Source organism: Podarcis muralis, chromosome 2 (assembly GCF_964188315.1).
Source record: "Podarcis muralis chromosome 2, rPodMur119.hap1.1, whole genome shotgun sequence".
Lineage (NCBI taxonomy): Eukaryota > Metazoa > Chordata > Lepidosauria > Squamata > Lacertidae > Podarcis > Podarcis muralis.
Genome location: NC_135656.1, coordinates 9,091,809 through 9,113,888, shown reverse-complemented (window position 1 = coordinate 9,113,888; position 22,080 = coordinate 9,091,809). Strand labels below are relative to the sequence as shown.

Here is a 22,080-nt window from a genome sequence, read left to right as displayed (position 1 = left end):
TAGGACCCAAATGTAGCACTTCCTATGTCGGCCTTATCTGGCCCCTGGGAGTCTCCCTAGGTCACCCTCTCTCCCTCGCCACACCCCCTCACCCATCCCAATTTGCACCCTCCTTGGTTTGGCATGTGCCCTTTGCCATTCATCTGTTTGTTCTGCTGCTGCACTGATGGTTCGGCTTTGCATTTTGCCTGAACCCAGACCCACGGTTTAGCTGACTCCAGACAAACCACAAGCTACAACCAAGGTTTGTTCCATAGTTTACTGCTCGTGTGGTTTAAAGAGAGCTAAACCACGAGTCTGGGACCAGACCAAATGCTAAACCAAACCATGGCTTAGCCACGCCAACGAGGAGCAAGCCAACAGCCACCTCCTGTTTGGGAGCCCGCAAATTTGCAGCTTGTTCATATTAAACCATGGTTTGGCTTAGCATTATCTGCAAACAAGGTGGTGCAGCCAGAGCCTTATTATTATTATTATTATTATTATTATTATTATTATTATTAATAATTTATTTATACCCCGCCCATCTGGCTGGGTTTCCCCAGCCACTCTGGGTGGCTTCCAACAGAACACTAAAATACAATAACCTATTAAACATTAAAAGCTTCCCTAAACAGGGCTGCCTTCAGATGTCTTCTAAAAGTTTGGTAGTTATTTTTCTCTTTGACACCTGGTGGGAGGGCGTTCCACAGGGCGGGTGCCACTACTGAGAAGGCCCTCTGCCTGGTTCCCTGTAACTTCGCTTCTCGCAATGAGGGGACTGCCAGAAGGCCCTCGGCGCTGGATCTCAGTGTCCGGGCAGAACGATGGGGGTGGAGACGCTCCTTCAGGTATACTGGACCGAGGCTGTTTAGGGCTTTAAAGGTCAGCACCAACACTTTGAATTGTGCTCGGAAACATACTGGAAGCCAGTGTAGGTCTTTCAAGACTGGTGTTATATGGTCTCAGTGGCCGCTGCTCCCAGTCAAAAGTCTAGCTGCCGCATTCTGGATTAGTTGTAGTTTCCGGGTCACCTTCAAAGGTAGCCCCACATAGAGCGCATTGCAGTAGTCCAAGCGAGAGATAACTAGAGCATGCACCACTCTGGTGAGACAGTCTGCAGGCAGGTGGAGCTGATAAACAGCTGCCCTGGACACAGAATTGACCTGCGCCTCCATGGACAGCTGTGAGTCCAAAATGACTCCCAGGCTGCTCACCTGGTCCTTCAGGGGCACAGTTACCCCATTCAGGACCAGGGAGTCCTCCACACCCGCACACCCCCTGTCCCTCCAAAACAGTACTTCTGTCTTGTCAGGATTCAACCTCAATCTGTTAGCCGCCATCCCTCCTCCAACCGCCTCCAGACACTCACACAGGACCTTCACCGCCTTCACTGGTTCTGATTTGAAAGAGATGTAGAGCTGGGTATCATCCGCATACTGATGAACACCCAGCCCAAACCCCCTGATGATCTCTCCCAGCGGCTTCATTCAAGGCATGGGGGAGAGGACAGAACCCTGAGGCACCCCACAAGTGAGAACCCAGGGGTCCGAACACTCATCCCCCACCACCACTTTCTGAACACGGCCCAGGTGCTTTGCATTGGTTACGTTAGAACAGCAGCAGAGGGCTTTGGGCATCCCCGCCATTCCCCTTCTCCGATGTCTGACATGGTACGAATCTCTTCTGGAATGGGCCTGCACAAGCTGTGCCCCATCAAGCCTTGCACAGCCCCCCAGCTCTTTGCAGTGACCCACTAGTGGCCAAACAAACCTGCCTGTGTTGTTACCCTGGAATGGCAAATGGAGGTTGTCAAAAAAGGCAACCAGTCATGCTACTCAGCGGTTGGGCCAAATGGTCAACAGTGGTGCTTGTTTGTTTTGGAAGAATCACAAGTCCTTTTCATTCAGATAAATGTTTTGGGCAGCTTTGCCAACACATCCGCAAAAGGATACTATCCCCAAATAAAAATGTTTTATTAGCCTGCTTACCCACACACATCTGTGTAAAACGTATACATATTGAACCTAAAAGCAGGAGTCGGGTAGAGAGAACAAATGTCTTCCTTAACAAAAGCTGGATAAACTTGCCTGGTTACCTGGAGACAAGTCTAACTCCCCACAGGTGATTAGGCAAATTGACTCTTTACAAGCCTCATTTTAGGAGGGGAAAGGGGATTTCAACTTTCACGTTGAAACATTCTAGCCTTTCAGTCCATTACTTTTAATGCTTCCTACTGCTGGACCTTTGGATATAAGGCAAGATAGAAATCTAAACGAATCATTATGCACTTCCCATTCTGGCTCCACAAACGAGTCCAAAGGGTGATATTTGCATTTATTGGACCGGTTTTAAGAGACTGACGTGGGGAAGGCACAAGGCAAATGTACTTTTTATCCACAAATGTTGTTGTTTGTCAGCAAGGTCCGCGTGTGGAGATTGTGTCAATGTACAAAACAGTATCTGCTTTACACCAGCACAGGATCAGGCCCAGGATTAGCCGAGTCATTTTTGTAACTGCCATTTTTCAATTGCTGAATTATAATAGCAAAATGTCAAAAGGAAATAAACAAGCAGAAGATGATTCATCCCGATACACAGTAATTAGCAAGTTGACAATTATGATCTGCTAATGTGCACTGGATATTGCACAGCGATGCTCCCCCTTTCTTTGTCGAACAATCTGGAGAATCCCTGACACGCTTAAACTTGCTGTTTATACTCCACAAAGCTTTCCCTCGCGCTCTAAAAACATGCACCAAGATATTAAAGAACATTTTAAAAAATTATTTATTTGGAACTTTTGTAACCCACTCTTCCTGCAAAGATCCCAGGGTGGCCTTTAATATGCATTTAATACATAGTAAACCAAAATACTAAAACACTAACAATTGTCAGAACAAGGAAGAGTTTTAAAGGATAGCTGTGTGAAGCTATTTTGCTTAGAATCTCTTTGCACTTTTTAACTGGTTGGTCAACTGCAACTTGTTCCTTTTATTCTCCCAGCACATCTGGTTGTTCCCTAAGTAGCCCCTTTCTGCAGGGAAAAAGAGCAATTGTGAGTTAAAAAGAGAACATGCTCCCTCCAAGTGCAACGGCTTAGAGCCTTCTATCAATACAGGGAAGGATGTGCGATCCTAGTTTTTTGGCAATTCATTAAGATACTCCAGCCATCTTGGATCAGATACCCACTTTAATCCACCAAAAATTGTGCCCATGGTTATAGCATTACAATTAAACATGACGCAAACGACCGATGTGTTATTTCCCCATGTTTAAGTTTAGTATTTAAGCTTTCTGAAACACGCCCCTAACAAGATTTTCATCCTCAGTTATATTAAAAAAATGAATCATGCCTCTGAAATAATGTAATAAAGCTACTGAAATGTTTGCACAATGGAGCATAATCATCCCTGATCAAGCACATTTTATCTGCAATATTAAGAAACCTATCATTCAACCTTATATTAAATAAGCAACACACACTTTCCGAATCTCTTCGCTTCTATCTGCCATTTCCCAAGGTAGCACAGGAAAGACGATCATATTGAGGAGCAGGAGCCATTTTTTGAAATTCTTGGGCCAATTTGGATCCATCACTTCCCGTTCAAACCTCAGCCTAAAGTAAGGGTGGCTATGCTTTGGCACTCTAGATCAGGGTTTCCCAAACATGGTTCTCCAGCTGTTTTTGGACTGCAACTCCCATCATCCCTAGCTAGCAGGACAAGTGGTCAGGGATGATGGGAACTGTAGTCCAAAAACAGCTGGAGACCCAAGTTTGCGAAACCCTGATCTAGATGTTGTTGCAACTACCATTCCCATCAGTCCCAGCCAGCATGGCCAATGATAAGGGATGATGGGAGGTCTAGTACAACGCCATCTGAAGGTCCACTTGTTTGTCACTTAAAGCACATCTTATCCATTCAGTTGGACCCCACCTGCCTGAGGAAGCCAATCAGAAAGCTTCAGGGTGCCGAGAAACAACCTGATTGGCTGCCATTTTGAACAGCCTACATTTCAGAAGAGCAAAAGCTGCCACACATTTGCAGATGAACTTTACTTAAGCCAATTGGTGGCCTCACATTCTGACTTTCTTAAAACTCATTTGCTGATCTCAAAAACCCTGCTTAAATCATCAGCACCAGAGATCCCATCAGACTTTGCAGGAGCTTGCGCATGCCGTTGGGATAAACTTTGGCCAAACCCTGTAAATAATGGGTGACCCACAAGCAGCCCTCATTGTTATCTGGTGACAGTTAAGTAGATCAGCGCTTGCTGGAAGCAGGAAGACTGGCGCAAGGGTCAGCGTTTGCGGGAAGAGGATACGTCTGGGAAGTAGGAACAGGCCTCAGTCGGAGTCGCTGCTGCTGGAAGAGGAGGAGGAGTGCTGTAAACAGAAGGGGGAGGCTCATGAGACTTCAATTCTGACTCAGTGTTACTGCTACCGAAATCTAATCAGGGCTTTAATCTATCCCAGAGCTCAGCTCAAGAAAATGTCAATTGGGGATATTAATGCCTCATTATCATCTGAAATTACTGTTTCCTATCCACACAGATTGGATGAAGGAAAAGACAGACTCTGAACCACTGCGAAGGGCCGTTTGCCACGGACAAAGACAACTGGAGTTTGCAGCCGATGGTGGGAGAAGCCAGAGTTAACGGGAAGTGGAACTTGCAGCTCCTCCCCACCAGTGCCACTATTTTCTCCCCCTTGCTGTGGCTGCTGCCTCCCATCGCCCTCCATCTTGATCCATTTCACTGACCCATCCCCAAATAACAAGCGGTCCAAACTGACTACTTGCAAAGGACTTTCCCCACCCTCTTCATCACTCTGTTTGGGATCCATTTCCATTTTGCAGAAGGGTTTCCCCCACCCTTTGGGTTCCATTTTTTTCTTCTCCCATTCTCTCTCTTGGGACTCCTTTCCCCACCAACTAGCACAATTGCTCCTTTCTGAAGACGGCCAATACGCATGTCCACAGTCTGACTGAGGACCAGGCTGTCAGAGGTCAGAGCTCTTCCCTGCAGAAAGGAGTACCTCTCTCCAACCATGCAGTGTACCCTACTCCAGCATCACTCCCCATAATTCTAATCACAAACCCCACAGACCCTGTCTCACGGTTGAAGGCCCAGCAACCATTTACCTCAGACCACCAGGCCTTCTCTCCTCTACCTCCATGGCAGCCTCCCTCAACATAATGCCCCCCAGTAGGGAAGGGCGATACCTGGTTTTCAACATTGTGATATATTGCCAGCTAAACATTGCAATGGGATGCGGGTGGCGCTGTGGGTTAAACCACAGAGCCTAGGACTTGCCAATCAGAAGGTCGGCAGTTCGAATCCCTGTGACGGGGTGAGCTCCCGTTGCTCGGTACCTGCTCCTGCCAACCTAGCAGTTTGAAAGCATGTCAAAGTGAAAGTAGATAAATAGGTACTGCTTCGGCGGGAAGGTAAACAGCGTTTCCGTGCGCTGCTCTGGTTTGCCAGAAGTGGCTTAGTCATGCTGGCCCCATGACCCGGAAGCTGTACGCCGGCTCCCTCGGCCAATAAAGCGAGATGAGCGCCACAACCCCAGAGTCGGTCACGACTGGACCTAATGGTCAGGGGTCCCTTTACCTTTTAAACATCGCAATATGCTGATATAATCACAATGCCTGTAATAAGGATGGAGGCATTGGCTGGCTTCACAGTTTTTCCTGCATTGTGATTTTTGCAAAGCACACACACGCACAATCATGATTTACAATATACAACCAGGTCAAATATTATGAAGCTGATGTTACGATATGGAATTCAAACTGGTTTTGGACAATACATTGCCCAGCCCTAACATACATAACGACTCATGTTATATCGCAAGGTCAAAAATTATGAAGCTGATATCACAATATGGACTTCAAACCAGTTTTGGACGAAATATCGCCCAGTCCTAGCCCTTAGATGTTGCTGAATTCCAACTCCTATCAGCCCCATCTGGCATGGACAATGGTCAGGGATGATGTGAGTCCAGCAACATCTGAAGAAGAAGAGTTTGGATTTGATATCCCGCCTTTCACTCCCTTTAAGGAGTCTCAAAGCGGCTAACATTCTCCTTTCCCTTCCTCCCCCACAACAAACACTCTGTGAGGTGAGTGGGGCTGAGAGACTTCAGAGAAGTGTGACTGGCCCAAGGTCACCCACCAGCTGCATGTGGAGGAGCGGGGAAGCGAACCCAGTTCACCAGATTACGAGTCTACCGCTCTTAACCACTACACCACACTGGCTCTCTGAAGAGCAGCAGATTGGCTAGCTTCTTGAAGCACAGCAACAAGTAAACAAGTCCAAGTTTCCTGTTCTTCCCCAACCCTCCCTTCCGCTTTCACACACCTTCCCATGCATCTTGTGGTGCTTGTGTGGCTTGTTCATCTTGTGTGCCTTCTTCATCTTCTTCTTCATCTTCTTCGCTGCCTTCTTATCCATCCCATGGGTCCCCATGGCAACAGCCCCAGGCAGCAAAGGATTCACCCCCATCCCTCCAGGCATACCCGGGGCAGGTGGGGGGTAAGGACCGCCAGGGGGGACAGGGTAACCAGGTTGATGTCCAGCGTACGGGGGCAGGATAGAATGACCTGGTGGGTATGCAGGTTGCCCGGGGATCCCTGCTGGGGGCCCAGGATATGGGCCAACAGGTACCGGACCTGGGGGAAAGGCAGGATTCACAGGAGGGGGGTGGGCAGGGTTGAAGCCCGCTGGATAAGAAGGGTTGGGAGGGTAGGCAGCTCCTGGGTAGGTGCCTGGCTGGCCTAAAACAAAAAAGGGAGAGAGGGAAAATAGGAAATCTTATCAGTTTCAAGGCTAAATGAAACACGCAGCAGTCAACCTGAGGTATCTTACCATTCCGTCCACGTCACGGGTAGGCAACTCTTGGCAGTATAGCTTTGCTGAAAGCAATCTGTTTTGCAAACATCCCCAGAGACAAAAGAATGAGAAAAGAAAACAGCCATGTTCCCTCAGAGAAACTAGACTACACAGGACACTCTTTCCCCCTCAGGAGTGCTACACTAGGCCTTGGCCAGATAAAGAAAGGAAACAAGCTGAGGATTGCTTTGCGAAGCTGAAGATAGCTTTGCAGCGAGTGTAACCCAGGCTGCATTTTATTTTATACAGTGTATGTCATGGGCAGGCAAACAAAGGCCCGGGGGTCGGAACCGGCCCAATCGCCTTCTAAATCCGGCCCACAGACTGTCTGGGAATCAGTGTGCTTTTACATGAGTAGAATGTGTCCTTTTAGTTAAAATGCATCTCTGGGTTATTTGTGGGGCATAGGAAGTTCATATATTTTTTTCCAAAATATAGTCCGGCCCCCACAAGGTCTGAGGGACAGTGGACCAGCCCCCTGCTGAAAATGTTTGCTGACCGCTGGTCTATGTATACTAGGCAACATGAGCAAGACACCATCTCTAAAACATAGGAAACTGTCTTATACCAAGTTAGAGCAGTGATCCATCCAGCTCAGAATTTTCCAAACAAAGGGGTCTTTTCAAGGCCTACTTGGAGCTGCCGTCATGGTATTGCCTACAGAGCTTGGCTCCCTAAGAATCTCAGCTTTCATTTGGGTGGGGGTGCAAGCCCTTATGAAGTGTGAAGACATAGCTGAAACTGTGTGGGGCGCATTGGGCTAGCGATTTTGGGTATAATATCCAACTTTCATCTTGGGAAAAGTTGTGGAGAGAAGAAATAAAATTTACAGCATGCTGTGCGTTGAAAGAAAATCACATGAAAATGATGTACCGTTGGTATCTAACACCAAGTAAGATTGCAAAAGTGTATAAAACTAAATCAAATATGTGTTGGAAATGTAAAGAGAAAGAAGGTACTTTTTTCCATATGTGGTGGTCATGTTGTAAGATAAACAACTTCTGGGAAAGGATTTATAATGAATTAAAGAAAATGTTTATGAATACATTTGTTAAAAAAACAGAAACCTTTCTTTTAGGTTTAATAGGGGAAGAAGTAGCAAGAGAAGATAAAAGACTTTTTATGTATGCAACGACAGCAGCGAGAATGCTACTGGGAAGAAGAAGCATTACCAACAAAGGAAGAATGGCAAACAAAATTGATGGAATATGCAGAAATGGCAAAACTGATGGGGAAGATCAGAAACCCAGGATCTTCTGTTTGCAAAGCCTGGGCTCTGCCAGTGAGCTATAGATCTCCTACAGTTTCAGCTGCTCCCTTAACTGGGCACATCTACACATGTTCCACTCCCAACCTCAGCAGTTCTTCTTCCTTCCTTCCTTCCTAGAGAGCCAGTGTGGTGCAGTGGTTAAGAGCGGTGGACTCGTAATCTGGGGAACCGGGTTCGCGTCTCCGCTCCTCCACATGCAGCTGCTGGGTGACCTTGGGCCAGTCACACTTCTCTGAAGTCTCTCAGCCCCACTCACCTCACAGAGTGTTTGTTGTGGGGGAGGAAGGGGAAGGAGGATGTTAGCCGCTTTGAGACTCCTTAAAGGGAGTGAAAGGCGGGATATCAAATCCAAACTCTTCTTCTTCTTCTTCCTTCCACATTCCTGCATGTTCTCTAGAGGAGCAGCCCCTGCCCTTTTGGCCACACAAGTTTCAACCTCAATCAACCAAGGACCTCCAATATTCAGAAAGCAAGTCTCCACTAACACTAACGGGAGAAGGAAATTCGGATTCAGGAGGTCCAAGGAGGCCTTGTGGATGGCCGTGGAGAAAGCACAGCGTCTTTCAAAAGCAACAACACATCACTAGCGACAGCTAGCAATGTCAAACTGAGCCTTCTGCTGAATCGCAGAGGACAACTCACAGGCAGTGAGGTCAGGCAAAACAAAAGGCTGTCCTTGACTTGAGACAACCTAGTCCTGTTGCGGAAAGCAAGACTGGCCCAAGCCAATTGTGACTGGACTTAAAATGCCTTCTGTTTTTCCACTTGGCAGGACTTCCCTCACAGAGAACTTGCAAGATCTTTGCCATCCAGGTGAGTTTTAATGCTGATTAGGTACACCAGCACAATGGCACGAGAGGTGCCTTGGGAGTTACCAAGTCAGCCAACTCTCTTTTCTTTTTTTTTCTTTTTAAAATAGCGTGGCAGCTATTTAATGCATGGATACAAGCACATGACTCAGTGCGTAGAAAGCACTCAGGGCCCTTTCTGGAAGCAGCCAATGCCTATCAAAAAATGCCCTCCTGCCCAGGGGTAGCTCACATGCGACATAATAGTTGCCACCTCTGTGCCCATCCCTATGCATATTCCCTAGAGAGGTACCCCAGATAAACCCATCAATCATTCTTCCCACTTACCTGCATTGGGATTCCACATGGTTCTCAAGGAGAGGAGAATGTGTCACCTGGGTAGGGAAAGATATTGTTAGCATAAACCACGTAAAGTTAAAGGCTATCAATTACTGCATAAACAAGCTCATAAATCAAGTAGGCGGGAAAGATTTCTGCTCATAACAAAGTTCATACCATAAGGTCAAATTGCAAAAAGATAAGCACTACAGGCTACACAGACAGAACTACACAGATTCTACTACAGAGAATTTAATTTAAGACAAGGATTATCCATGGACAATAGTATGCGGTACACAGACTGAAATTCAAGTTTCTGGCAACTTGCTTTTTAAAATAATAAGTCCCTAGCCGTCATGAATATGGATCTAGTTATGTATGTTTGAAAGCATGTGAGGGCCCACACTAAATTATTGGAAGGCAAGTGAAAAGTATAACCATGTGTATTTAATTTTCCCCTTCCAACTCATGTTTTTTTCTAATTTGATTTTTCCATCTTTAAAATCAGTATGAAATTAGGTTTATATGAATCTTAAGTATCTAAATAAGGTTATTTTGGAAATCTAAACCATACATCATCACTGTGTTACTCATACAAGATTCAAGATTCAAAACTAGATAGGTCAATTATATCATTTCACGTTTATAATTTCCAGGCTGTCTTTCCGTCATGCAATCCTCCAGCTTTATCTACATTTTAAATATGAAGTTTTAAAGATAATATTTTAGCTTCCTGTTAATTAAGTTGCTTTGAATGTATACTTTATATTTGACTTTCTTTGGTAATGTTTTATTCCATATTGTTTTATTTGGTGTTTTAAACCTCTCTTGAGTTTTTTTCCTTAAAAACATAAAGTGGTATAGAAATGGAATTAATAAATAATAATAAATATGGTTATTTTACAAAACTAAACAGTCTATCATCAGTGTGTTGCTCATGAGATTAAAACATTCAAACGATGTTACAAAGTTACTGTTATTAGTTCTAAGCGCAGCAATATTTCAAGAGATAATGGGGCAGAAGTGTATAACGAACCAAACTTCCTGAGCTAAAGGAAGTTTCCATAAACGCTAACTGACATGATCAACATGAACCTAACATTTTGATAAAGCCTATAAAACAGAACAAATTATTATCCCACGTCTGGTCCAAGAAGGCCCAAATCCCCAGTCTTGATGTGTACGAAGTGGCCAGCCTCTCTCTAATTCATATACAGTGGTACCTCGGGTTACATACGCTTCAGGTTACATACGCTTCAGGTTACAGACGCCGCTAACCCAGAAATAGTGCTTCAGGTTAAGAACTTTGCTTCAGGATGAGAACAGAAATCGTGCTCCGGTGGCGCGGCGGCAGCAGGAGGCACCATTAGCTAAAGTGGTGCTTCAGGATAAGAACAGTTTCAGGTTAAGTACTTAACCCGAGGTACCACTGTATAAAAGTATGGTTTAAAGAGCTCCCTTTCATAGGGTTTCTGAACATGCCCCTAAGTGGTGGGCCCTGCACCAAGGGAGAGAGCAAAACCCAACGGGTTTGTTTTGTTTCAGAAAATGAGTCGGCTGTCATCTCCACTGTCCATTAATATCCACTGCTCTTCAACACACCCTCTCCTGAACACCCAAGTCTCACCTTAATGGTTCTTTCCTCTCGCTTATCAATGTCTCTCTTTCTTTCTTCTCTGCCTAACATTAGAGTCCAGTCACACTAAGCAAGAAGGCACCCAACATAATTTGCATAGCCTGTACAGACAAATGGGAACAGCAACCAAATGTTGCAGTGTTGAGTGGTCCTGTTCAGGGTTTCAACCAACCAGCTAGCTATTCCTTTTCCAGGATACTCTATTCCATCCCGCCACCTGTTTTCCAGTTGTCGTCCCCCCAACAACCAATTCAGCAATGCGTTCTATGCCTACTGCGCATGCTCATTCAATGAATTGTTTGTGGGTGTCCACACCCCCATTTATGAGTTCTCTCCCCCTTTAAAATGCTTGTACTCCTGCAGATCTTGGGATTTGCCCACAGATGGTGCCATTTTGGCTACAGCCCAGACTCATCAAGGATGAGTCTGCTATTAGTATATAGAATTTCAGCACTGACTAAAAGCTAAGAGTCTCCGAAGTGGTCCAAGAAGATCCTGATTCGAGTCTCACCTGCATCACAAACCCACCAGATATCTCAAGCCTTAAGCCTGAGGCAAGTGAATGGAAAACATTCCCACACTACATGCATACAAGTGATATGCCCTTTTGGGTATATGCTCCTAATGAGCATTTTAGGAGGCTTTTAACTCTTATTTTTAAAAGGCCTTCTCGGTGGCGGCACCCACCCTATGGAATGCCCTCCCATCAGATGTCAAGGGGATAAGTAACTACGCAACCTTTAGAAGACACCTGAAGGCAGCCCTGTATAGGGAAGGTTTTAACGTTTCATTATGTTTTGATATATGCTGGAAGCCGCCCAGAGTGGCTGGGGCAACCCAGTCAGATGAGATGAGCGGGGTACAAATAATAAAATCGTTATTAATAATAATGTAACTTTTTGTAAGCCGCTTTGAGCTCACCTCAAATCAACTCACAAATAACAAATAAAACAACAATAAAAGTAAAAGTAGAAATGGGAGACGAAAGATGGGATATTGCTCCAATCGTAAATTCACTGCTGTGCAGCGACTGATCCAGCAAGAATATCCCTTAAAAGTTGCCTTTCCCTTTAAACTTTTAAGAGCCCATTTATACATCCAGACATAGAAAACCCTTCCACAAATTGCAAAAATTGCAAGAAATCCTACCAGATTGCAAGGATCCCGTCCCACCTACCTACCTTCCTTCACCTTTGCAACCTCACTCCGCCTTCTGCTCTCACTCCCTTCCAAGTTCTGCAGCAGCAGCAGCAGCAGCTACTTCCTGGAAGCCTTCCTGGCGGCTGGGCTCCGTTTCACATGTCCCTCCAGCCCATTGGCTCTCGGCCGCCACCGCCAACTTCCCATAGGAGAAGCTGCGCGTCCATCAGAAGCTGCGGCTCAAGCAGGCGGGAGAGGCGGCGCCTTCCACCAATGACTGTTCGGGCGCGGGCTGCAGATAGGGAAGGAAGGAAGGGACCAGCCTTGATTCCAGACCCTCCAAGTGTCCCTATTTTCCAGGGACATCCCTGATTTATAGAAGCTGTTTTTGATTTGATCCCGGAATGTCCCACTTTCCCTATTTTTATTGGAGAAATGTTGGAGGGTATGGTAGGATGTCCCTGTTTTCATTGGAGAAATGTTGGAGGGTGTGCAAACTTAAAAGAATCTTTCATTCAAAATGAGACTCTTGTTTCTTTCCATATTTGTAATGATTTTGGCATGGAGAATACACTTGGTCAATATATTCGCATGCGTTCATCAGAACGTTTTTTAATTTTTATGTAATGGTTGCAGTCAAAGATAGCTCTCAATGCAACTAGGCTAAACGGTTTAAGGATGAAAACATTCTGTTATACGGAGTAGAAGTGTACATATTTACTGGGTTAAAAATGCTGCAGCTTTGAAACTTGAAAAAGGCAGCAATGGTTGTCTCGGGAGACCTCTCTTGACTGTCTCCCACCAGCCCCAGGGATTCAGGCACTTTTGGTTTGCTCAATTAAATTGGATTAATTTATTATTTATTGAATTATATACTGCCCTATACCCGGAGGTCTCATGGCAGTTCACAGAGCAAAATTAGCAATGATTTGCCTTAACACAACTAATCCATTAAAAAGGGGATCAGAGTTGTTTGCTGTTTGAAAAGTGATGGGAGGAATGCACTGAAAAGTGTGGGATGAATAATGGTGGGGAAATATATTAAATTCCCTAGAAGTAAATTAGGCTTATTACCTTAAAACTGCCCATCAATAAAGGCTGGATATAGCGTATCCAACTCTATACATTAAAAACCATGCAAAAAAATTAAATCACAGATCATCAGCTAACTATTACAGTGGTACCTCGGGTTACATACACTTCAGGTTACATACGCTTCAGGTTACAGACTCCGCTAACCCAGAAATACAGTGGTACCTCGGGTTAAGTACTTAATTCGTTCCGGAGGTCCGTTCTTAACCTGAAACTGTTCTTAACCTGAAGCACCACTTTAGCTAATGGGGCCTCCCACTGCTGCCGCGCCGCGAGAGCCCGATTTCTGTTCTCATCCTGAAGCAAAGTTCTTAACCTGAGGTACTATTTCTGGGTTAGCGGAGTCTGTAACCAGAAGCGTATGTAACCCGAGGTACCACTGTAGTACCTCGGGTTAAGAACTTTGCTTCAGGATGAGAACAGAAATCGTGCTCTGGCGGCAGCAGGCGGCCCCATTAGCTAAAGTGGTGCTTCAGGTTAAGAACAGTCTCAGGTTAAGAACGGTCCTCCGGAACGAATTAAGTACGTAACCAGAGGTACCACTGTACAGATGTTTTCTTAATTGCAATCATAAGCCTGGCAGCATAGACAAATCTTTGAAGGTTAAAATGCAAGATGCCTGCTGAAGCTTTATTGGGAGAAGCATTCCATAGTCCTGGGCAAATGACGCTAAAGACTTGGTTTTCTGCTGATGTGAAATGAGCTTCACCAACTTGTGGGATGGCCAATGATGCTCCAGATGGTTTCAGCAATTGAGCTAGGATATAAGGGCTCAGGCAGTCCCTAAGGTACCCCGGACCTAAGTTGTTCAGGGGTTTGTAAATTAATACAAGACACCCAATTGCAGGGATGCAGTTGAGCCACTTTGCATCTGGCTCAAAGCCCAGCCACTATTTTGCATGTGGGTGATGGGTGGATCTCTATGAAAAGAACAGGGACAAAACTGGTTTTGCAGTCCTGAAGTCTATCCAACTCTCTCATGTTGCTTACATGTGCAGCTGTACACACCAATATTTCTTTCTTTCTTTCTTTGTTTAAAATATTAATAAGCTACCTTTTAGAGTAGCTACCATAGAAGGTAGCTTCTAAAATATAACCTCACAAAACCAAACAAATAACAGGAAGCAGATAACAAAAAGCATTCTACTAATTAGCCAAAAAAATAAATAAAACCAGTCATAATAATACTATTAAAAAAAAAATATTCCAAGTTAAAACGTTACAGAACCACAGTAGCTTTTGCTAAAAAGCCACCTGAAATAGTAGTGTTCTCAAAGGGTGTGGCAGGAAAGGATTGCAAGTGTGGTGGGAATACTCAAGGACAAAGAAACATTTAAATATTTCAGTTTAGTCTAGTATAGTATGAAAAAAATTTCTTTTCAGAATATGGATAGATATCATTTCAAAATGAGTGCAAGAGCAGCACACTTAGCTCAATCAACACAGTATGAGACTCTTCATCTCAGGGTTGTGGGTTCAAGTTGGGCAAAAGATTCCTGCACTGCAGAGGGTAGACTAGATGAGCCTCGTGGCGCTTCCGATTCTACAATTCTATGATTCTAAGTGGTACCGACACTGACATTAAATGAGGAGGAGGAAATGGCCTGCGTAAGTGGGAAGCACCCTCTAAACGCCCACTCTTCTGCTCTCTCTTCACTACATACGAAAAAATACTGTAACCAAAAATATCCACAACTAGAATTGAAGCTCTGGAGCCAGCAGGAGGTTGGAAGGTGCATCACTGCTGCGCTACCCCACACACCAGCTGTTAGGTGGGGAAGCACAGCAGCCTAAACCAGGCTTCCTCAACCTCGGCCCTCCAGATGTTTTGAGACTACAATTCCCATCATCCCTGACCACTGGTCCTACTAGCTAGGGATCATGGGAGTTGTAGGCCAAAAACATCTGGAGGGCCGAGATTGAGGAAGCCTGGCCTAAACAAAACTCCACTGCACCTCTGGTCTTTTGGAGGTTTCCTCTGCCCTCACTGATGTCCAGGCTCCTAGAAGGGTCTTCTCATGAACCATGAGAACTCCCCAACTCTTTCTTGCCGTTTCCTGGTTTGAATTTAATTAATTCCCAGCACCAAGCGTATACACAGTCGCACACCAGTTGATCACATGTAAGTTGGGGGGTTGGAGAGATGCCTGTAATAATAATGCAAAGGTGGCTCCCATGTTAGGACTCAAAAGTGGGTCCCAAGTCTGAAAAGTGTAACAGGGTGCTGCAGGAAAGGTAACTCCAGGACAACCTTCCCCTTCCTCTATTTGTAATGACATGACATCATCACACTGTCCCAATTCCTTGTGGCCCACTAGGGCTGGGCGATATATCGATATATCGTCTAAAACCAGTTTGAAGTCCATTTGTGGTATCAGTTTCATAATTTTTGACCTGGCAATACACCACAAATCATGGTTGGTTGGTTGGGTGTGTGTGTGTGTCTGCGCGCGCTATGCAAAAATGACAATGTGGGGAAAACCATAAAGCCAGCCAATGCTTCCCTTGATTCCTGCAGCCCCCATTAGCTCTGCCGACTTAGCTCTCCCCTGCTTCCTGCAGGGGCCAGTGAATCACAAGAACAGGTGCCGGCAAAAAATACAATGCAGGGAAAAACATTAAGCCACCCATGGCTCTTCTTGTTGTTTAGTCGTTTAGTTGTGTCCGACTCTTCGTGACCCCATGGACCAGAGCACGCCAGGCACTCCTGTCTTCCACTGCCTCCCGCATTTTGGTCAAACTCATGCTGGTAGCTTCGAGAACACTGTCCAACCATCTCGTCCTCTGTCGTCCCCTTCTCCTTGGGCCCTCCATCTTTCCCAACATCAGGGTCTTTTCCAGGGAGTCTTCTCTTCTCATGAGGTGGCCAAAGTATTGGAGTCTCAGCTTCAGGATCTGTCCTTCCAGTGAGCACTCAGGGCTGATTTCCTTAAGAATGGATCGGTTTGATCTTCTTGCAGTCCATGGGACTCTCAAGAGTCTCCTCCAGCACCATAATTCCAAAGCATCCATTCTTCGGCGATCAGCCTTCTTTATGGTCCAGCTCTCACTTCCATACATCACTACTGGGAAAACCATAGCTTTAACTATACAGGCCTTTGTCGGCAAGGTGATGTCTCTGCTTTTTTAAAAAATTTAAAATAGATTTTTTATTGGAATAATTCAACATCGATACACTTATACATACATATTATGGATATACAAACAGACATACATTTCATACAATCCTTAAGAATATTCACACATACCCATATACAATCCCACACATACTTCCTTTCCCTACCACCGCCCCTGACCCCTCACCCCACCCTGTGCTTGACTTCCAATCTACTCAGTTGCAATTTCTTTCCATTTCTATTAATAATAATAATAATAATTTATTATTTATACCCCGCCCATCTGGCTGAGTTTCCCCAGCCACTCTGGGCGGCTCCCAATCAGTGTTAAAAATAGTACAGCGTTACATATTAAAAACTTCCCTGAACATTACTTTCTTTCACACACTATTAAACCAACTTTCTACTTCTTTGTCTGTTACACATTGTTATCCATATTATTTGATATTTCAGTATCTATAGAGGAACTTGTTTATTCTAATAGGAGTTCTGGTTTTTCCAATATGATTTTGCAAATATTCTTTGAACACAAGATGTCTCTGCTTTTTAAGATGCCGTCTAGGTTTGCCATCACTTTTCTCCCAAGAAGAAATGCCTCTACATAGCTCCATCTTTATTTCAGACATTGTGATATATTGGTTTAAAAGGTAAAGGGACCCCTGACAATTAGGTCCAGTCGTGGCCGACTCTGGGATTGCGGCACTCATCTCGCTTTATTGGCTGACGGAGCCGGCATGCAGCTTCCGGGTCATGTGGCCAGCATGACTAAGCCACTTCTGGCGAACCAGAGCAGCGCATAGAAACACCGTTTACCTTCCCGCTGGAGCGGTACCTATTTATCTACTTGCACTTTGATGTGCTTTCAAACTGCTAGGTGGGCAGGAGCAGGGACCGTGCAACAGGAGCTCACTCCGTCACGGGGATTCGAACTGCCATCCTTCTGATCGGCAAGTCCTAGGCTCTGTGGTTTAGCCCACACTGCCACCCACATCCCGATATATTGGTTTACCTGGTGATATATCACAATCTTGAGAACCAGATATTGCCCAGCCCTACTCTACATCATCAGCTGCAGAACCAGGCTGGGGGAAAAGAAATGGGTGACATAATGATGCCAAGTTGCATGTTTCCATAAGTTCACAGTGCGGAGTGAGGAGGGAGAACATGACACAGGGCTGCCATTTTTAGTAGCAACCTTATGTTCGTTCGTCATTGCGTCTAGTTATGCCCTTAGAATATGCCCTCTACATCGCTCTTGATCAACTTCCCGAACATTTAAAAAAATGTCCATATACAACCTTTAAATAGTGTTTGCCAAACATCGTCCCAAATAGCAACCATTGGGGGGGGGGGGAATCACTGTATGGAAAAGGCTCTAAGTCAAGTTTCGTTTAAAAAGTGACTAATCGACCTTCCCAGCTATAAATAAGACGCCAGGCTGCAGTGTGCAGAGCCCAGCCTGTGTGTGCAAGTGAGCACCTGTGCCAAGGACACAGGCCATGCACTTCTGACAGATTCTGGCATGCAGCCAAGCAGCTTGGTGCATAATGTAGGAAAAAGCCACCCTTTCTCTTCTGATGAGGCTGCAGGAATGCAATTCCGCTTGACAGCTGAATGTCAAAAGGAGAACATCGCTGAGCAGCAGAAGCTTCTGCTCTCTTTATTTCGAGTGCTTGAAGGAGATCACAAACAGATCCTTTATTTGGTTCCATTTGTATCCCCATCCTCCCACCAAGGACACATTTTTATTTGCACAACAACCCTGAGAGTCAGATTTATTGCAGATATTAATATTGCACACTTTGATGCATGAAAACGGACTCATTTTTTGGAAATAAAACATTGTCAAGGCCCATAAGTTTAATTAAAGCTTTACTTGGAGAACATTCTTCATAACATAACAGAAACATCCAAATAATTCCATAAGACATATGCCAGTCCAAGGCATAAACTCAGCATCTTCTTACAAAATATGAAATAATTCCAACAGACCTAGAAGCAAAGGTCTGTCTCTCCCCACAGCCTGCACCTTGACTTACCTAGGTTGTTTACCTGGAGAACTTCATTTTCACCCACACTCTCACAGAGTCTGGGAACCAAGAACTCCTTCCAAGATGGCAAATTTGCAATTTACGGTAATACCTTTCATGTGATCTAAGGTTAAAACACCACGTCATAGCTACCTGAGAACAATAATAGTTAAGTATCAACCCATCAATGAGTTCAGAGAGTCCTTTTTGCTCTTAATTTAGCTGCAATGGAATCTTCCAGTTAAACTCTTTCACCGATATACATAGCCATTCCCATTTCAGTGTGAATTAAACCAATGATACTTACCAAGATTACGTTGACCTTCCCAAAGCTACTCCGGTGTGGTTCTTGAATGAGTGAGGATTTGAACCCAATTATTTCCTTTGCAAGTTTAAAACTCAATCCAGCACACCAGCTTTTACCCTGCCTTGTGTATGGGAACAGGCAAAATAGGTCCACTTCCATTAGAGTCCATCTTGAAAGCAACTGAATTTCCATGTAACAGGGCTGTCTTTGGGAAAATGTTTATTATCTTTGCCCCACTTACTATGTTTATTGCAATTACTGTATGGAATAGTATTGTACAAGTGCCGCAGCCACTTATTGGCTAGTGCCTGTAACATCAACATGACAAGTTAGCACATGCCCACAGCATTTTACGTACTTTCTTAAAAGTGCATTGTCATTGTGAATGTAGTACAGTAGTGGCCATGAGCCTGAGCTATGAACCAGTTCCAGGCTCACCTCTCTCACAAAGCCATGAGCAGGCATTAGTCTCTCTGTCACAATCTGTATTATGGGGATAATAGCACCGACCAACCTATGGTACAACGCAAGGAAAGCGTTGTAATTTTATTACTTAATTTCATTCCGGGAACATAAGCTACTATCTGGCCATAATATATATATATATACTTAAATAAATAAGATGATGCATGTGAAGGACTTTGCATATTTAATATTTTATTGATTTTGTTTTAAAAAGTGCAAACATTACAAAAAGAGAGAGAAAACAAAGAATAAAAAATGTAAACCGTAAAACGTCACAGCCAGGAGGGACAAAAGCACAAAGATACAGCTCAGCTCCAGAGGGATAATAATAAAGTACTGACTCATAGAACGATTCCCTTTACAAGATATATAAAAATAAAAGTATTCTCCACCTGGGAGTTCCATCATTATTAAGAATAAAGGTTCCACAAAGTCTCAGATGAGCCAGGCATTTTGCATATACCAGTGATACTGGGGTACAAGATGCCTCAATATTTGTATAAGAAATAAAATCATGCCGTATAGCAAAAAAATTGTCATTCAAGCTCTGCCCTTTGGACACGTTTAGATTATGAGATACCTGTTCAAAGAGGGCAATTTGCCAAACCTTTGAGTACCAGCAATATGTGAAGGACTTTGAAGTCCTGGCAGCAGTTATCTGGAGTCTCAGGCCAAATGCCTTGTATAAACTTATTTTGTGTGTGGCAAATGTGCATATATTTGTTTTATTGCTGCTGGACAAAGAGTGGTAAGAAGCTCCACTGAGCACTGAAGCCCACTCATCAGCCCTCCCTTAACTAGCCATTGCACATATACTTTTAAGCCTATTTTTACTGCATGAAAGGATAAAAAGGTAACGGGACCCCTGACCATTAGGTCCAGTTGTGACTGACTGTGGGGTTGCGGCACTCATCTCGCTTTATTGGCCGAGGGAGCCAGAATACAGCTTCCGGGTCATGTGGCCAGCATGACTAAGCCGCGTCTGGCGAACCAGAGCAGCGCACGGAAATGCTGTTTACCTTCCCGCCAGAGTGGTACCTATTTATCTACTTGCACTTTGACGTGCTTTCAAACTGCTAGGTTGGCAGGAGCTGGGACCGAGCAACGGGAGCTCACCCCGTCATGGGGATTCAAACCGCCGACCTTCTGATCGGCAGGTCCTAGGCTCTGTGGTTTGACCCACAGCGCCACCCGCGGATAGGGACTTGTATTTTGCTTGACAGAAAAACAGACATTCTTAGGATAATGAATTCTGTGCCCAGTACCAATTTCTTCATTTTGGGCATCTTACACGGCAGTCCTATGTAGATCTACTAAGAAATTAAGTCCCAGTGATCCGCATTCCTAGGAAAATATGCCTAGGATCCCAGCCCAAATCATAGTATATAAATGGCTTTTGCAGTGCTGCAGGAAGTGATGTAGGAATGGGAAGATTCAAGTGATTGAGAGCCCAAGAACAGCTGGATGAAACGAGAGGAAGGTACAGGTTGGGATCCACTGGTAAACAAGTGCAATTCATGTTGACTAAGTGGACAGAGCTCATTGAGTTGATTAAGTGGACAAGGTTTATAAAAACAAAGGAAACGAAACACATCTAGTCCACTCTGATGAGGTCCAAATTCATGGTGAGAAGCCATGCTTGGTGGGACTTTCCTTCATGGCCGCTTATTCTTGACAAAAGGCAAAAGAACTATTTTAAGCAAGGGCTGATGTCTAGGTAAACAGGCTGTGAAGCATAATGTGTTTCAGCCTCGTCACAACTCTTTCACGAGGCCCTCAGCATACAGCTTCTGCAGCCTCTGATGGGCACATTCAGCTTGCAAGCGAGCCTCTGGCTCAGGATCCCAGCAGTCCTCGAGGAGCTCCTGTAGACAGGCAGCAGCCTAGGGAGAAACACAGAGAAGCGGCAAGTGGGTGTCAGGAGACACAGAGAACTGGAAGAATCACTAGAGTGGGAAGGCATTGCAGGGGCAGATGTTTGGAACTGCATGTGCTCCAGAAGGTGAAATGTTGCCTTTAAACAGGCCTGCAAAACAACAACAACCCATTTGTTTGCAAGTGAGATGGGCCTCTTCACATCCCCATAGCTGTCAACTTTTCCCTTTTCTTGCAAGGAATCCTATTCGGAATAAGGGAATTTCCCTTTAAAAAAGGGAAATGTTGACAACTCTGCATGCCTCCACTGGCTTTCTTCCTCCTCTCACCTCCAGCTCCACAGTCCTTGCTTCTGCCTTCAAGGTTTTCCTCAGGCTTGCCACACCCTCTTCCCATTCTTATCTCCTTACATATCCCCGCCTTAGACCTTCGCTCCCAGATCTCTGCCATCTTCAGCTTCCGAAAGGTCTCTGGCTGTCTTAAAATGAATGCTCTTATTCTCTTTTTGCTGACCTCAAGCTGACTCCAAGGTTTTGTGTTGGACCCCCTGCCAGGCAAAAGGCAGGAACAGGAGATCGCTGAAATGTCTGGGAAAATCTGGACATATGGCAACCGATGTCAGAAGTCTAGATGTCTAGGCTTTGGCGGATTTCGAGTTTTGCTCAACAACTTTGTGTCCGGATTTTCACTTTTTGAAATATGACAACCCTACTTTAATGGCTAGCAAGCAGGACATCTAAGTAACACAGTGGCTGCCATTTTATATATTTAAAAAGACTAGCAGCCATTTTGTCATCCCCTTTGCAGTACCATAAACGACTGACATACTTCCGTGTGGGCAGCAATGTTTTTGTTTCAATCATCTGCTAATATCGGTAGGCTGATTCGCTAAGTTGCTATAAACTGCGAGAGATTCTGAGTCTTTCTGCCTCCGTATTAAAAACACTTCCCTCCCTCCTCTCCCACCCGCAGTTCGTTTTCATTATCATTCCTTAACCAAGAATGACTCTGCAGCACTGGGGCAAGATTTGTTGCCCTAGAACGGCAGAGCTCTTTGAATCCACTTTAATTGTGCAAACCCAAAGTTCTGCTTCGCAACTGAATCGCTCCCACAAAATACTGACGTTCTGGAGGCGCCCCAAGATT

General features: G+C 44.8%; 2 protein-coding genes across 3 annotated transcripts in view; both read right to left on the bottom strand.

Annotated features, from left to right (window-relative positions):
- Positions 1 to 2,751: 2,751 nt before the first annotated feature.
- On the bottom strand, positions 2,752 to 12,204 carry PRR13 (proline rich 13). 2 transcript variants are annotated; one of them, XM_028721537.2, is made up of 5 exons: positions 12,091 to 12,178; positions 10,901 to 11,010; positions 9,283 to 9,329; positions 6,346 to 6,761; positions 2,752 to 4,366 (listed from the first exon to the last, which is right to left on the bottom strand). In XM_028721537.2, the coding sequence occupies exons 3-5, from the start codon at positions 9,299 to 9,301 to the stop codon at positions 4,328 to 4,330; spliced, it is 474 nt and encodes a 157-aa protein (XP_028577370.2). In that variant the 5' UTR covers positions 9,302 to 9,329; positions 10,901 to 11,010; positions 12,091 to 12,178; the 3' UTR covers positions 2,752 to 4,327. The 2 variants fall into 2 exon arrangements, with proteins under 2 accessions (XP_028577370.2, XP_028577369.2); XM_028721536.2 differs by lacking the exon at positions 10,901 to 11,010 and having other exon boundaries at positions 12,091 to 12,204.
- Positions 12,205 to 19,009: 6,805 nt separating this feature from the next.
- Positions 19,010 to 22,080, bottom strand: part of AMHR2 (anti-Mullerian hormone receptor type 2) — a 41,355-nt gene continuing 38,284 nt past the window's right edge. Inside the window, exon 10 of the mRNA XM_028721535.2 lies at positions 19,010 to 20,942. Coding sequence (XP_028577368.2) covers positions 20,814 to 20,942 — 129 coding nt within the window. The 3' untranslated portion in view covers positions 19,010 to 20,813. The remainder of the gene's footprint in view (positions 20,943 to 22,080) is intronic.

What these genes read in the sequence shown, in the direction of transcription:
- PRR13 (XM_028721536.2), bottom strand. An exon ending in ACCACAAGATGCATGGGAAG is followed by an intron (nt 4,367 to 6,345) that starts GTGTGTGAAAGC and finishes TTCTGTTTACAG; the next exon opens with CACTCCTCCTCCTCTTCCAG.